Source organism: Pseudopodoces humilis, chromosome 23, assembly GCF_049639895.1.
Source record: "Pseudopodoces humilis isolate 2021_Gansu_Grassland_sample_001 chromosome 23, ASM4963989v1, whole genome shotgun sequence".
Classification (NCBI taxonomy): domain Eukaryota; kingdom Metazoa; phylum Chordata; class Aves; order Passeriformes; family Paridae; genus Pseudopodoces; species Pseudopodoces humilis.
Window position 1 is genome coordinate 3,472,725 of NC_142222.1, and position 12,033 is coordinate 3,484,757.

A 12,033-nucleotide genomic window follows, 5' to 3' on the forward strand; every position below is an offset into this window, starting at 1 on the left:
AGCTGACCTGCACAGCTTTAAACCACGCTTTTTATTAAAACCAAACCACCACGGCGCCGAGCCCGCCCCGTCCCTCCGCACAGCTCTGCCCCCTCATGGACCCGCTCCGCCACACCCAAGATGGCCCCCGGGGGCGGCCGCAGCGGCGCGGTGGGCACTGGGCGGGGAGTCCACAGGCCATAGCCTCACGTGAGAGCTGAAAAGGGAAGAACCGGGACGGCGCCGGGCTCTGAAGGAGGTGGGTTCCCGCCCGCTCCCCGGTACCGCCGCTTCGGCAGCGGCGCGTTCCAAAGCACCAGGTACCCCGCTTCGCTGGGGCGCCTGAGGGGAAGGCGGTAGAACTACAAGTCCCAACATGCACCGCGGCGCGGCGCCGGTGGCGAGGGTCTGGCAGAGGCGTGGGGGCTGCCGAGATTTGTAGTCCCGCGCGTTGGGGTGGGGCGGGTCCGTCACGGGAGCTGCTTTGAGGTAAAAGATGTGCCCAGGGAGGCCGGGCAGACAGAAGGAGGGGAAGGTCGGTGCCCTCCGAGAGGTGCTGAGGGTCCCTTGGCCGGGCTGGAGCCGTGATGCTGCGGTGGGAGCTGTTTGCCGCGGCTTCCAGCGGAGGGGATGGGCTGTGTGGGTGCTGAGGAAAGCTTCTCCCTGCTTTTTCTGCAGTTTTTCCACTATGAGGACGCGAAACCTGCTCCCCGCCCTGCTGAGCCTCTCGCTGGCGCTGCTGGGGCCTGGCGGTGAGTGTTTGGTCAGCACAGCTTGGGCCCACAGGGCTCCTGACCAGCAAGAGATGGAAAAGGGTAGCTCTTTAGTTATAGTTACCCCATTACATTCCTCCAGGAATACCTGTGCCACACTTCCCATCAGCTCTTCTCTCACACGTTACCTGGGCTTCCTGTGCTCCTGCACTGTACTGAGGCACTGGTTGTGGACCTCGTGCTCTGAAATCACCTCTGCAGATTAAATAGTGCCTGGGGTGCTCCTCTGCACTTCTTACCAACACTGTGTAACATGCAGCAGCAGGGAAAAAAGTGTCCAGGCCAACCTGTGCAACCTGTATCTCTCTCTGTTTCTGTAAATGTACATTCTCTTAGACATCTGGGTACTTGGTTTGAATTTGTGGCCCAAGAAATAATTTTACATGAAATTTGGGGCATTTGTGACTCCTAGATCACTAGGAGCACATCAAGAACCAGGGTGGGTTTGCAGTACCCTATAACCTTTCCTTGGCATGAACTTTTCTTGCACTTCAAGCATTTAAATTACTTTCTTGCAACATGCTCAAGCGACAATTGCTTACTTCTTTTTTTAAGTTGTTTGGTTGCCTTGAAATAAACTGTACTCTCCCCTTCGCTTTTCATCGTGTGTACTTAAGTGTAAAATGTCTATGGCACAAAAAAAAAGTAGGTTGTTCTTCTGAAGGAGCTGTTCATAGTAATTGAGATTTGTGTGGGTGTTTTTCCCCCCCCACAGATGGAGCTATTGTGTTGTCAGTCCCTGAAGTGGTTTCTCTAGAAAGTGGAAGTTCAACAAATGTCACTATCTCTCTGAGGTAAAATCATTATTGCAGCTTTACATGGGCTGTCCTCCATAAGTAAATTTACAGTTCTTCCCTTCCTAAAAATTGATGCTTAAGAGAAACTTGCATTTCCTAGAAGGATCATGTCCTGGACAAATGCTCAGAGGAGTTCTTTGGGAAAGCTGTGCAGGACTCTGTCACTTGGAAAGGTTTCATTTGTTTTATTTTGTCTTTCTGCTGTAATTTCTGTCCTTCATCATCCCAAGTACATGTGCCTTGTTTCTGCCCTGTTGTTCAGCAAAGGGTAATGAGCACCAGGACAGGAGAGGATAATATTGGATCCTTTGGTGACTTTGCCACTTGTGTGGAAAAGAGGGAGGTACAATATGACCATACAACCTTCACTGGATCAGATAAAAGCAGCAGCGCAATACTCACATGCTTTGGTGCTGGTTCCTCTGAGTATGAGGCATGTTCTGTTGTGTGTGGGCTGCTTGTTGCTGAGAGGATTTAGCAGATGTTCCCCTGCAGCCACCTCTGAACTCAGGCACCAGCCTAACTTGTTTTTTGTGCCTTCTCAGGGCTCCACTAAATGAGACACTGGTGATAACTCTTAATATTACATACTCCTCAAAGCACAGCACCATTGTTGAACTTCCTGATGAGGTAAGTGACAGAACAGACTTTTGCAAAAAGCTCCTGCTATTATGGTGCAACTCCTTCTTCCCTCTGCTCTGCCTTGCAGGTACAGTTCCCTGCAGGTCACACTAAAGCAGACTTCCAAGTGAAAGCAGATGATGTGGGACAAGTAACAGTTTACCTTTATGCCAATAATTCCAACTTAACTGGGTGAGAAACTGGTCTTTTGTTCTTCTTATTATCCTGTAGCTCCCTAAAAGTTGGGGTAACTCCTCCTAGGAGTTAAATGGGACTTGGGTGGGATGCAGTTAAGAAGATGTGGTAACCCTGCAGCAAATCCCCAAGTATTCAGATAAATAGAGGGCACAGAAGCAGAGTGGTGTCTTGGATTTAATTACAAGATGACTGAGTTCTCATGGTTCCTTAGTCTGGTTTTAATAGTGCCTTCCAAAAGTATGAAGATTACATGTCAGCTTTTCTGCTCTGGGAAGCATTTGGCTGTCAGTGTCCAGTGGGATACTGTTCTTATTGTGCAGGATTTGTTCTGGAGTTCCTGGGGTGCATCAGTTAGGGGAGCCGTCTCCTCACAGATGCCAGTTCTCCCTCCTAGGAAAAGCCTAGCCAGATGGAGAAAGTTGGATTGTATTTGCTTGTGGCCCAGATGTTACTGAGCAACAGGATACTCCTGTTTTACTTCCTTGTTTTTCTTCTGCTTTTGAGACTCGAGGCAAAGGCAGAGGTGAGCACGTGGAATGCTCACAGGACAGCACAATCATGAGGCATGAGGAGTGCAGCTCTGCTCTTGCCTAACAGACCCTGTGCTGAGAGAGTGAAAGCCACAGGCACAAGGTGACCTTTGGGGACATTCCCATGATAAAAGGATGGAAAGGAAATACTCAGGCATGGGAGATGTCCCAAACATAACAAGGTCACAAATGAAAAAGGGAGCAACTCAGTTTAACCCAACCAAATCTTTATTGTCTCGTCTCAACACCTGGACTCTGTTTTCTCTCTCAGAGCAGAACAAGATAAAATCTCCTGAAAACATTATGAATTAACAGATTCTTTTTGCATTAACCATCAGGCCTAGGATTCAATTTCAAGTGATTCACAGCATCATAGCAAGATATGCTAATGAGGTGATTGGCTGGATCTATTTCCTCGCCTGGTCCGTCTCCTTTTATCCTCAACTCTTTGAGAACTGGCGACGGAAAAGGTAAAGAGATGTGTCTGTGAGTCACTAAAGCACTTCTGCAAATCATGTTCATAGTTTCAGTTACATCCATCTTGGTTATTGGGAATTAACTGTGAAAAGATGGGGAAAAAGGCAAAGCTGGGGTCTGAATAATTGCAGCATATAAGCTTTTATATATGCAGGTTAGAGGGAAACCAAGTGCATCCTACAAACACCTGATCCCAAGATTTGGCATCCAAAATGGATTTGTGATAGAGGAGACTTCCCCATTCCTTTTGGTGCCATGTTGTAAATCATCTGGCTGAGCCAGCTGTGTTCATCACACCTCCTGGTAATGTCATCAGTAGGCCAGCTCCCCTTTGAGCTAAGTGACTCGAAGTAGAAACATTATCATATATGAAAATGAAACTATTTGATGTGGAAATGATGCATTTTTGCTTTATGGATTCAGGCTGGAAAGGCTTTATCAGACAGGCTGACCTCATGGAAAGGTGCAGTCAAAAAGCAGAGACATAAATTTGTTCCATGAGAGCTCTGTTATTTCATCCAGCTTCCTGATGAACTCGGGGCGTTGTGTAGTCATAACGCTTGAAGCTTTTGCTTACACCAGAAACTGCCTATACTTGAGGACATTCTAGGGTCAATTTGTCCCTGGATCTGCCTGTAACTCTCAAATGCACATTTCTCTTTTTTTCTTTTCTCCTTCTCTAGTGTTGTTGGACTAAGCTTTGACTTCATAGCATTAAACCTTACTGGCTTTATAGCATACAGCGTGTTTAATGTTGGGCTCTTCTGGAGTCCCTTGATTAAGGTGAGCATGGTTCTCTCGTAACATGTGCTGGGGGTATGTGCAGGAGGGAGTTAAGACACGTGGCTGGTTTTGCTTTCTCTTACATTTAGGAGGAATTCCTGGTCAGTTATCCCAGTGGGGTGAACCCTGTGGCCATCAATGATGTTTTCTTCAGTCTCCACGCAGTAGCCCTGACTCTCCTCACCATCGTTCAGTGCTGCATCTACGAGGTGTGTCTGGTTGCTGGGCTCACCTGTGGGCTCTGCCAGAGCTCCCTCTGCCGGCCACCTCCCCGCTCCTTTTGGGCTCCAAAATCCCAAGTTCCCTGCACTTCCACCGGCCTTTCCAGGAGCAAGGCTTCACAGTTCAGCTGCCTTCAGCTTTCCTGAGCTAGCAGCACCTCCATTAACCTTATCTACTTCAGCCTCATGGATGGTCTGAGCTTATAAGTAAACTCCTTAGGGACTGAAAATAACTGAGGCAAACAGCCAAGTTCATAAAGTTCCCAAACAGATGTCTAGCCATCACATAGATTACAGCTCTTCACAGCACAAATGCTTTGCTTTTTCCTTGGAGCATTCTTCAATGCTATGACAGGACTACAGACACTCCCTGCAATTCAAACAGTTTTTTCAACTTCTTTCCTAAAACAGCTGTAAATGCCCTTTCATAATTCACACTTTTTCAGGTGATACTGATTGTTACAGTCAAGTGGTTCTTACTTAATCCCATTGATTGTTCCAGTCAGGTGGTTCTTTGTTCAGTTTTCATTGTAAAAGCCTCTCATCTGAACAGGCCAATTTTCTCTAGATGGTAACTATTTCTCTTTTAGGATTCTTCCTTTGGTCATGCTAAACATAAAACTGTAACAGCCCACCTGTCATCATTGCCAGGTACTACAGACTTTTCTAGTGAAGAATTAGAAAGCAACCATAAATCTTCTACCATAATGGTATTATCAGCCTTTTGTACATACAGGAACTCTTGATCTCATCAGATTGAATTTTGGAAATTTGTTACAGATTATGCACCATAAATACTCAAGAATACTGTTCCCTCCCGCTCAGGGACAGCAGTGTTTTAAATGACTGATATGAATATTGCTCATCAGGTCTTGCTAACCTCCAGCTGGTTGTTGTAGCACTTGCTTAATTTTAAAGTTCTCCTGTGGTACCAGCCTGACTGGTAAAACAGGTTTGGACTGTAGGGTTGCAAACTGTATCTTTGTGTTTGGGGATGTGTAATGTGGCCAAAATGTATCCATTTCAGAGAGCAGGTCAAAAAGTATCCAAAGTTGTTGTTGGACTCCTGGCACTTGCGTGGATCTTCACCTTCACAACGCTGTTCCTGGCTGCAGCTGAAGAGATGACATGGCTGCAGTTCTTGTTCTGCTTCTCCTACATTAAGCTAGCAGTCACACTGATAAAATACTTCCCTCAGGTAAAAGTGAATTATTCTGCTTGGATTCCATATCCCTGCCACCCTAAGCCTGCAGTGTGTGCTCTTGAAAGTCTGAAGAGACTAAACCACCAATGATTATTTATTAATAGTGACAACCCAGTAGAATTGTACTGAAATCTGCTTGAAAATCAATCCCAAGTGCCTGTGCATGACACTCTGACTGACTTCTTGTCACACTCCCAGGCCTACATGAATTTCCGTCGGAAGAGTACGGAGGGATGGAGTATTGGAAATGTGTTACTGGACTTCACTGGTGGAAGCTTCAGCCTTCTACAGATGTTTTTGCAGTCATACAACAATGGTAAGCCTGGAACTGAGGTGCTGGAGCCTGTCTTAATGGGGTGGGAGGTCCCACTACAAAGCAGATAACAGTAAGTTACCTCAGAAGAATGATCTTTGTGCTGTGTTGTGGGGAGATGCTCCTGTAGAAACAATAAAGAATCTGTTCATATTCCCTCAAGTTATAAAATGAAGTAGCCATCCTGAAGGAAGCACAGGAACAGTTATTAATTAGCTTTGTGTAAGATGTGTACTGCAGTCAGTCTTGGGTGCATCTGAGCAGTCCAGGTAATAGGCATGAACTTTTCTAAAGTGTCTTAAGACAAAACTACACTTGAGGAGTCAGACTTAACTCTAATTTTGTGTTTGACAGATGAGTGGAGGTTAATCTTTGGAGATCCAACCAAGTTTGGCCTGGGTGTCTTCTCCATTGTCTTTGATATTGTTTTCATGGCCCAGCACTACTGCCTGTACAGGAGACAAGGGTATGAACCTTGTGAATAACAAACATCACTGAACTTGTCCCTAGCCTGTCTGAGGGCTTTCAAGATTCTTGCTGCAGTTACCAGAAATACTGATTCTGATCTGTATGTGACTTGATCCTCTCTGGGCTGGAACACAAACCGTTGCCTTGCCAAGCACTGACTGCCAGATGCCTTAAGGACAGCAAGCTTTCAGCTGCACATGGGTGACTCGTGCCTGTTGAAGCTGCAAACACAGCTCAGTGGGAGCTGTCCAAGCAATACATGGCTCTTTTTTCACCAACCACAGGGAAGAGAAAGACCAAAGTCATGTCTTTCTGATTGGAGATGAAGCACAAAGAGCAGAATTCTGTCTTCTAAAAATCTGAGATCACGTTTAAGCAACCACTTAAAATCTTTAAGTAATGATTGAAGACTGTCTGTGGATCCAAGTGCTGCTGCTGACCTTTCCCAGACAGTTCACAGTCCACCACCACTCAGGCTAACCACAGTGGTACATCACAATAATGAGGTTGGTAACAAATGCACAGATATTAAAATTTGAACTCTTTATTAAAAAAAAGAAAATCCTAACAAACAGAAACTGTATTCTTATTTCACTGAAAGCTCTTTCAAAGGTGCTAAGTAATTAGAAGGAAATCTATGCATTTATACTTGAATGCTTAAAACCTAATGTGTCTTTCTAGGTGTCATCCTAAGGAAAACTAGATCCTAGGTGAGTTTTGACAGTTCCCCACCAGTGAAACTTATTTTTACTTAGTAATTCCACAATCTACTCTTGAGCCAAAAAAAAGGTCTCAGCTGGAGGCACCCAAGTGATGTGGCACTTTTAAATGGAAGGAGAAACAGTTCAGGAAAACCAGCTTTGTTTTATTGTGTGTAAAATCAAGTGAAAAAAGCAGTACAAATAGCAGTGTATCTTTATAGTAACAAAAACAACTCCAACTTGAAAGACTTAAAATTTACTACTGAATTCTTAAGTTACAAAATTTCAAAGCAGGATTGTAGTAATTCCAGAGATATAAAATTGGTAAGTAGGCATCTGCTGGTGTGCACAGAAGTCTGAGATGCATCAATCACAATGTACATGGCACAGCAGTAAGGTATTGAATAAATTAGTCTGTCACCTCCTCATGCTCTATTTACAACAGCTTACCTCAAGGCTGCTTAAGGAAACTATAGATATGTATAGATCAGTTGAAGAGGATTAAAAACTCCAGATTTTGGATAATTGTAAAGCTAACTGGCTAACAAACCACAGGATGCTAGATCATGGACTGAGGGTTGCAGCAAAAATCTTCAGTCCTGTGGCATGTTGATTTAAACCACTTAGTATCCTACTAGAAGTTTAAATTTGGTCAAGAGGCACTTCTGCAAATTACTAGCATATTCATCTCTTCCATCCAATAAATCACTGATTTAAGTAAAGTCTTCTAAAAGACAAACCAAAATCCCTCCCATTTCAAGTCTGATAGAAGTGGAATGAAGAACTGAAGACTACAGCTATGAGCAAGATTTCCGGTAAGTTCAGGAACATTGTTTTGTTTCCTGCTTCATATTCCTTTAAATTAAACTCAATTCATCTGATGGTATAAATTTGGAACAAGAAGAGCTCAGGTTTTGCCCTGACAGTGAGGCTGAACTGTAGTGTCCATGGAGTTGTAGTGTACTTCACAGGCATAGATCTGACACTTGTGTGTTGCTCAGTTGTTTCTTGCCTGAAGAGGCTGCTTTGTCCAGGGAATCTTTGCAGGAAAGTGTAATGCCCCAAACCCTTCAACCACTCTATCTTGCACACAGTGAAGGATTAATACAGTGCTCCTCCCCACAGCACTGTGCAACTCTTAACTCTGGCATTTGAATTTGGTAGCAGGGGGGACAGGACAGTTCCCTTCTAAAAGCTTAGGCACAGCAAACCCTCTGGTATCCCATAGCAGAAACAACATTTCCTCCTAAAATAGGAGGCTTTTGTGCTACAGAAGAATCCTGTCCAAGTTAAGGCTTTTCCAGTTGCTTTCAGGTAACTTGTGTCTGTCCTGTCCTGAAAGCCATGACTACAGAAGTCTTGCCATGTACCTGCAGGGCAGACTTTAGAGAGGCACTTTGCTGAGGGGAGTATTGTTCTACTACTGCCAGTTACACCAGAAGAAGTTAAAATAAAAAAGTAGTGTTTACCACAGGTAGAAACATGCACACCTTCCAGAAAAGCTGTTCCAGTCTAATATTTCAGTCTTTCTTTGATACCAGTCTACATATCTCCCTCCCCAGCTAGATGATGGATTAGGACATCATGGATTGTTGCACAGCCTTCTGCAGGGACTGCCTGGTCACCAGCAGCCGTACCACCTCCTCATTCCTTTTGGTCAGCCTCTTCCTGGCCTGGTCATGGGTCACCATTGTCATATCCCAGCCATTCACCTGGGAACAAAAAAAAAAACTTAAAATGAGGCAGGTGCAGGGACTCACAGGTGTCCTGTAACTGTTCTATCAGAACCATGTAGTGGATAAGGTTATGCCACAGCTCAGTTTATTTATAAAACCCACAAACTGGCCTGGGAAGTACCCAGACGATTATTTTTCCCAGCAGATGCTTCTCTGCATTGTGCAGCTGTCTTATCTTGGTGCTTACCTGCATGATCTTATCTCCAATCTGGAGTCCTGCAACTTCTGCTGGGCCTCCCTCTGTCACCCTTGTTACATAGATACCCTGGAAAGAAGGAATAAGTGTTAATCTACTAAATATGGGAGGATTTGGTACTCAAGGGACGTTTGACTGACAATGCTAAAAAAACTCTGTAGTGTTATCATGAGATTTTAGTTAAAAACAGACGTGTGCAATTTTGGAAAATGGAAAAGGTGGAGAAGTCACTTGAATAATCTCAGCCTGCAAGTGATAATGGGGCAACAGAGTAGCTGTGGTAAAGGGCAGAGGGCAGATGATGATTCGGGTATCTCAGCCTTTGGGAGAGGGAGTTGCTACAGAAAAAGACTATCTGACCTTGTCAGTCTTGTCTTCAGAGAACGGATTCTGAGTAGGATCCTGATCAATGCCACCCCCAATGCTGAATCCCAAAATCAAATTGTCACCTTGACGAAGCTTATGTATTTCAATTCTTTGCTGGAAAGAGAAAGAGATCAAATAGCTGAGTATTGTGATGAGTGAAGAAATTTCAAATGCATTTCAGACACAGGTACTTCAGATCCAGTTAGATTGTCTTTCACAGAGATCCCATGACACAGCCCAGCACCTCAATTACTCAGAGCTTTTCTGCCTGCCCAGAAGTAGAAGGGAACACTAAAACCAGAGCATGTCTCTTTAAACATGACTCATGCCTTGATAACCAGCAGTCACTTATGACCGGCTTCATCTTGCTCGTTATCCTCATGCCTTATGTTCCTGCTAGTCCTATCAGCAGAAATAACAACCTATTATTAGGATGGTTCTTTTTCAGGATAACTTTTGTAACCCGGGGCAGGTTCCTCAGTGCCTGATGCACAAAGGCATCTGACCAGCTTTGTGCATTATGTCAGCACTGTAGAAATGCCAGCTGGTGCAATTCCTGAGCCAGGGTAAAAAGCCACAGTCTTAACTGGCATAATAATCTCTCAAAAGCTGCTTTGACCCTAACTAATGAAAGATGTTCCTGCTCATTACAGGGGGGTGGATGAGATGACTTCCATGGGTGGCTTCCACCCTCAACCATTCTGTGATTCTCCTCTCACAGCCCTGGCACACAGACCCTGAACTTCCCCACTGAATTCCAAACTCCCTCGGCATAGCATCCGTGTCCTCAGCTGGGGCCACATACCCAAGCACAACCCCCGTTACCATTCCAGCCAGGGGAAATCACAGAGTCCCTTACTTGCACTGTGTGTTGATTAAACCATTATCTCACTTTAACAGCTCTGCTTCCTAAACCCCTCCCAGACAAGCAGGTGCCTATCCTGCCCCTGCCCTCGCAAAGCGGGCACCGCACCGAGCTTGGCCTCAGCTACCGCAAGGTCTCAGTACCGGGAGAACGCGCGTCTCAGCGGGGCTCTTTTCTCTCTTTTCTCAAGCAACGCCCGAGCAGCCCTGGCCAGGGGTCGGTCCCTCCGCCCGGCGGAGATTCCCCTCTGTCCTCCCACCCGGTATCGCAGACGGAGAATCTGACAGCCCCCGCGGCGGGGAGCGGCCGCCGGGGCGGCAACCGGGGCCGGCGGCGCTGCGGAGCGAGCGGCCGCGCCCTTCGCCCGCGGACCGGGGCTGCCCGGGGAAATCCGCCCTCCGACAGCCCGCAGGGCACTGCCGGGGACAGCGGCACCGTCACCTGTGCCCCCGTCACCTGTGTCCCCGTCACCTGTGTCCCCGTCACCTGTGTCCCCGTCCCTGCCCCTCAGACTTCGCTCGCTCCTTCCATGCACTCCGCCCCCGCCGGGTACCTCCGCTCACTGACAACGCGCAGGGCGCTCCCGGGCACCACCGGCGTCCCCCTCTCCATCCCCGCCAGCAGCCCCCAGCACGGTATTCCCGAATAGCGGTGACCGGCTGGCCCGGTACAAACGCCATGCCCACCCCTCCCGTGCCCGCTCACCACCACGGCGGTGACCGGCTGGCCCGGTACGAACGCCATGTCCGCCCTGTGGCCGCCGCCGCCCGAACAAAAGCGCCTCGCCCAGCCCCCCCCCCCCCTCCCCGCCAGCCAATTCGGCCCCACCCTCTCTCCCCATCAGCCAATCCGGAGCCGCCCCGCCCGCGCGGCCGTGCCCCGTCGGGCCCCACGCCAAGATGGCGGCCGGGCGGCGGCGCGGTCGGGGCGAGCCGGGCCCGGCGGGCGGCCCGCGGTGACGGGCGCTGTGCGGGGTCTCTTGGCGCGGTGTGAGGCCTGACGGAGCGGCGGGGCTGCACGCAGTGGATGAGAGGTATGGAGGAAGGGGAGGACGGGCGGGAGGGCCGGCGGGGCTCTCCTGACAGCCTGAGGGCGGGCGGCCTCGTACAGCGTGTGTTTGCTTCACCTTAGTGTCGCTGCGAGCCGGGAGGTGGCCGAGCCCTGCGCGGAACCATGGCCGCCGTGGTGGCCAAGCGCGAGGGGCCGCAGTTCATCAGCGAGGCGGCGGTGCGGGGTAACGCGGCCATCCTGGACTATTGCCGCACCTCGGTGTCCGCCCTGTCGGGCGCCACGGCCGGGATCCTCGGCCTCACCGGCCTGCACGGCTTCATCTTCTACTTCCTGGCCTCCGTCCTGCTCTCTGTGCTGCTGGTGCTGAAAGCCGGGCGGCGGTGGAACAAGTACTTCAAGTCGCGGAGGCCGCTGTTCACGGGGGGGCTCGTGGGAGGGCTCTTCACCTACGTCCTGTTTTGGACTTTCCTGTACGGAATGGTTCACGTGTACTGAGCAGCTCCGGGCGAACGGAGCGGGAGGACTGTTGCCAAAAGTCACTACACAATAGCTCAGCTCACCTTCCAAACTGTTGTCCGTGGCTCGTGTCGTTAATGCTGTTGGTAAATTATGTCCAAGTACAAATTAATCAGTAGCGCTGTTCTAATTAAACTGAATGTGAAGCACCGCTTGGATGCCTCCTGTATTTGTTTCTTCGTTAAGGGATAATTTCTGTCCCTAAGAGCAGGCACAGCTGTGGGGTTTGGTTCATATCATCCCTTGTATCCTTTGTGTTTTGGATATACACACCAATT

General features: G+C 48.1%; 3 protein-coding genes across 7 annotated transcripts; 2 read left to right on the plus strand and 1 right to left on the minus strand.

The window, feature by feature from the left end:
* The first annotated feature begins 114 nt into the window (after positions 1-114).
* Positions 115-6,942, plus strand: CTNS (cystinosin, lysosomal cystine transporter). 5 transcript variants are annotated; one of them, XM_005525730.3, is made up of 11 exons: positions 115-238; positions 658-731; positions 1,468-1,546; positions 2,095-2,179; positions 2,259-2,362; positions 3,237-3,368; positions 4,059-4,158; positions 4,248-4,367; positions 5,407-5,577; positions 5,782-5,899; positions 6,251-6,942. In XM_005525730.3, exons 2-11 carry the CDS (start codon positions 668-670, stop codon positions 6,379-6,381), a joined length of 1,104 nt encoding a protein of 367 aa, XP_005525787.2. In that variant the 5' UTR covers positions 115-238; positions 658-667; the 3' UTR covers positions 6,382-6,942. The 5 variants fall into 5 exon arrangements, with proteins under 5 accessions (XP_005525787.2, XP_014110585.2, XP_087922489.1 ...); XM_014255110.2 differs by having other exon boundaries at positions 203-299; XM_088066363.1 differs by lacking the exon at positions 115-238 and adding an exon at positions 401-514.
* A 266-nt stretch (positions 6,943-7,208) lies between these two features.
* On the minus strand, positions 7,209-11,016 carry TAX1BP3 (Tax1 binding protein 3). Its single transcript, XM_005525731.3, has 4 exons — positions 10,934-11,016; positions 9,358-9,477; positions 8,989-9,066; positions 7,209-8,777 (listed from the first exon to the last, which is right to left on the minus strand). The coding sequence occupies exons 1-4, from the start codon at positions 10,970-10,972 to the stop codon at positions 8,640-8,642; spliced, it is 375 nt and encodes a 124-aa protein (XP_005525788.1). The 5' UTR covers positions 10,973-11,016; the 3' UTR covers positions 7,209-8,639.
* Positions 11,017-11,119: 103 nt separating this feature from the next.
* Positions 11,120-11,909, plus strand: EMC6 (ER membrane protein complex subunit 6). Its single transcript, XM_005525733.3, has 2 exons — positions 11,120-11,261; positions 11,360-11,909. Exon 2 carries the CDS (start codon positions 11,402-11,404, stop codon positions 11,732-11,734), a length of 333 nt encoding a protein of 110 aa, XP_005525790.1. The 5' UTR covers positions 11,120-11,261; positions 11,360-11,401; the 3' UTR covers positions 11,735-11,909.
* Positions 11,910-12,033: the final 124 nt, after the last annotated feature.

Bases quoted from the DNA above. Each gene is read 5' to 3' on its own strand.
- EMC6 (XM_005525733.3), top strand. From the start codon at position 11,402: ATGGCCGCCGTGGTGGCCAAGCGCGAGGGGCCGCAGTTCATCAGCGAG.
- CTNS (XM_005525730.3), top strand. From the start codon at position 668: ATGAGGACGCGAAACCTGCTCCCCGCCCTGCTGAGCCTCTCGCTGGCG. The intron at 4,368-5,406 runs GTGTGTCTGGTT...TATCCATTTCAG, and splicing joins TTCAGTGCTGCATCTACGAG to AGAGCAGGTCAAAAAGTATC. The intron at 5,578-5,781 runs GTAAAAGTGAAT...TCACACTCCCAG, and splicing joins TGATAAAATACTTCCCTCAG to GCCTACATGAATTTCCGTCG.
- TAX1BP3 (XM_005525731.3), bottom strand. From the start codon at position 10,972: ATGGCGTTCGTACCGGGCCAGCCGGTCACCGCCGTGGTG. The intron at 9,478-10,933 runs GTGAGCGGGCAC...TTCTCTTTCCAG, and splicing joins AGCCGGTCACCGCCGTGGTG to CAAAGAATTGAAATACATAA. The intron at 8,778-8,988 runs GTAAGCACCAAG...TTTTGTTCCCAG, and splicing joins TTGGAGATAAGATCATGCAG to GTGAATGGCTGGGATATGAC.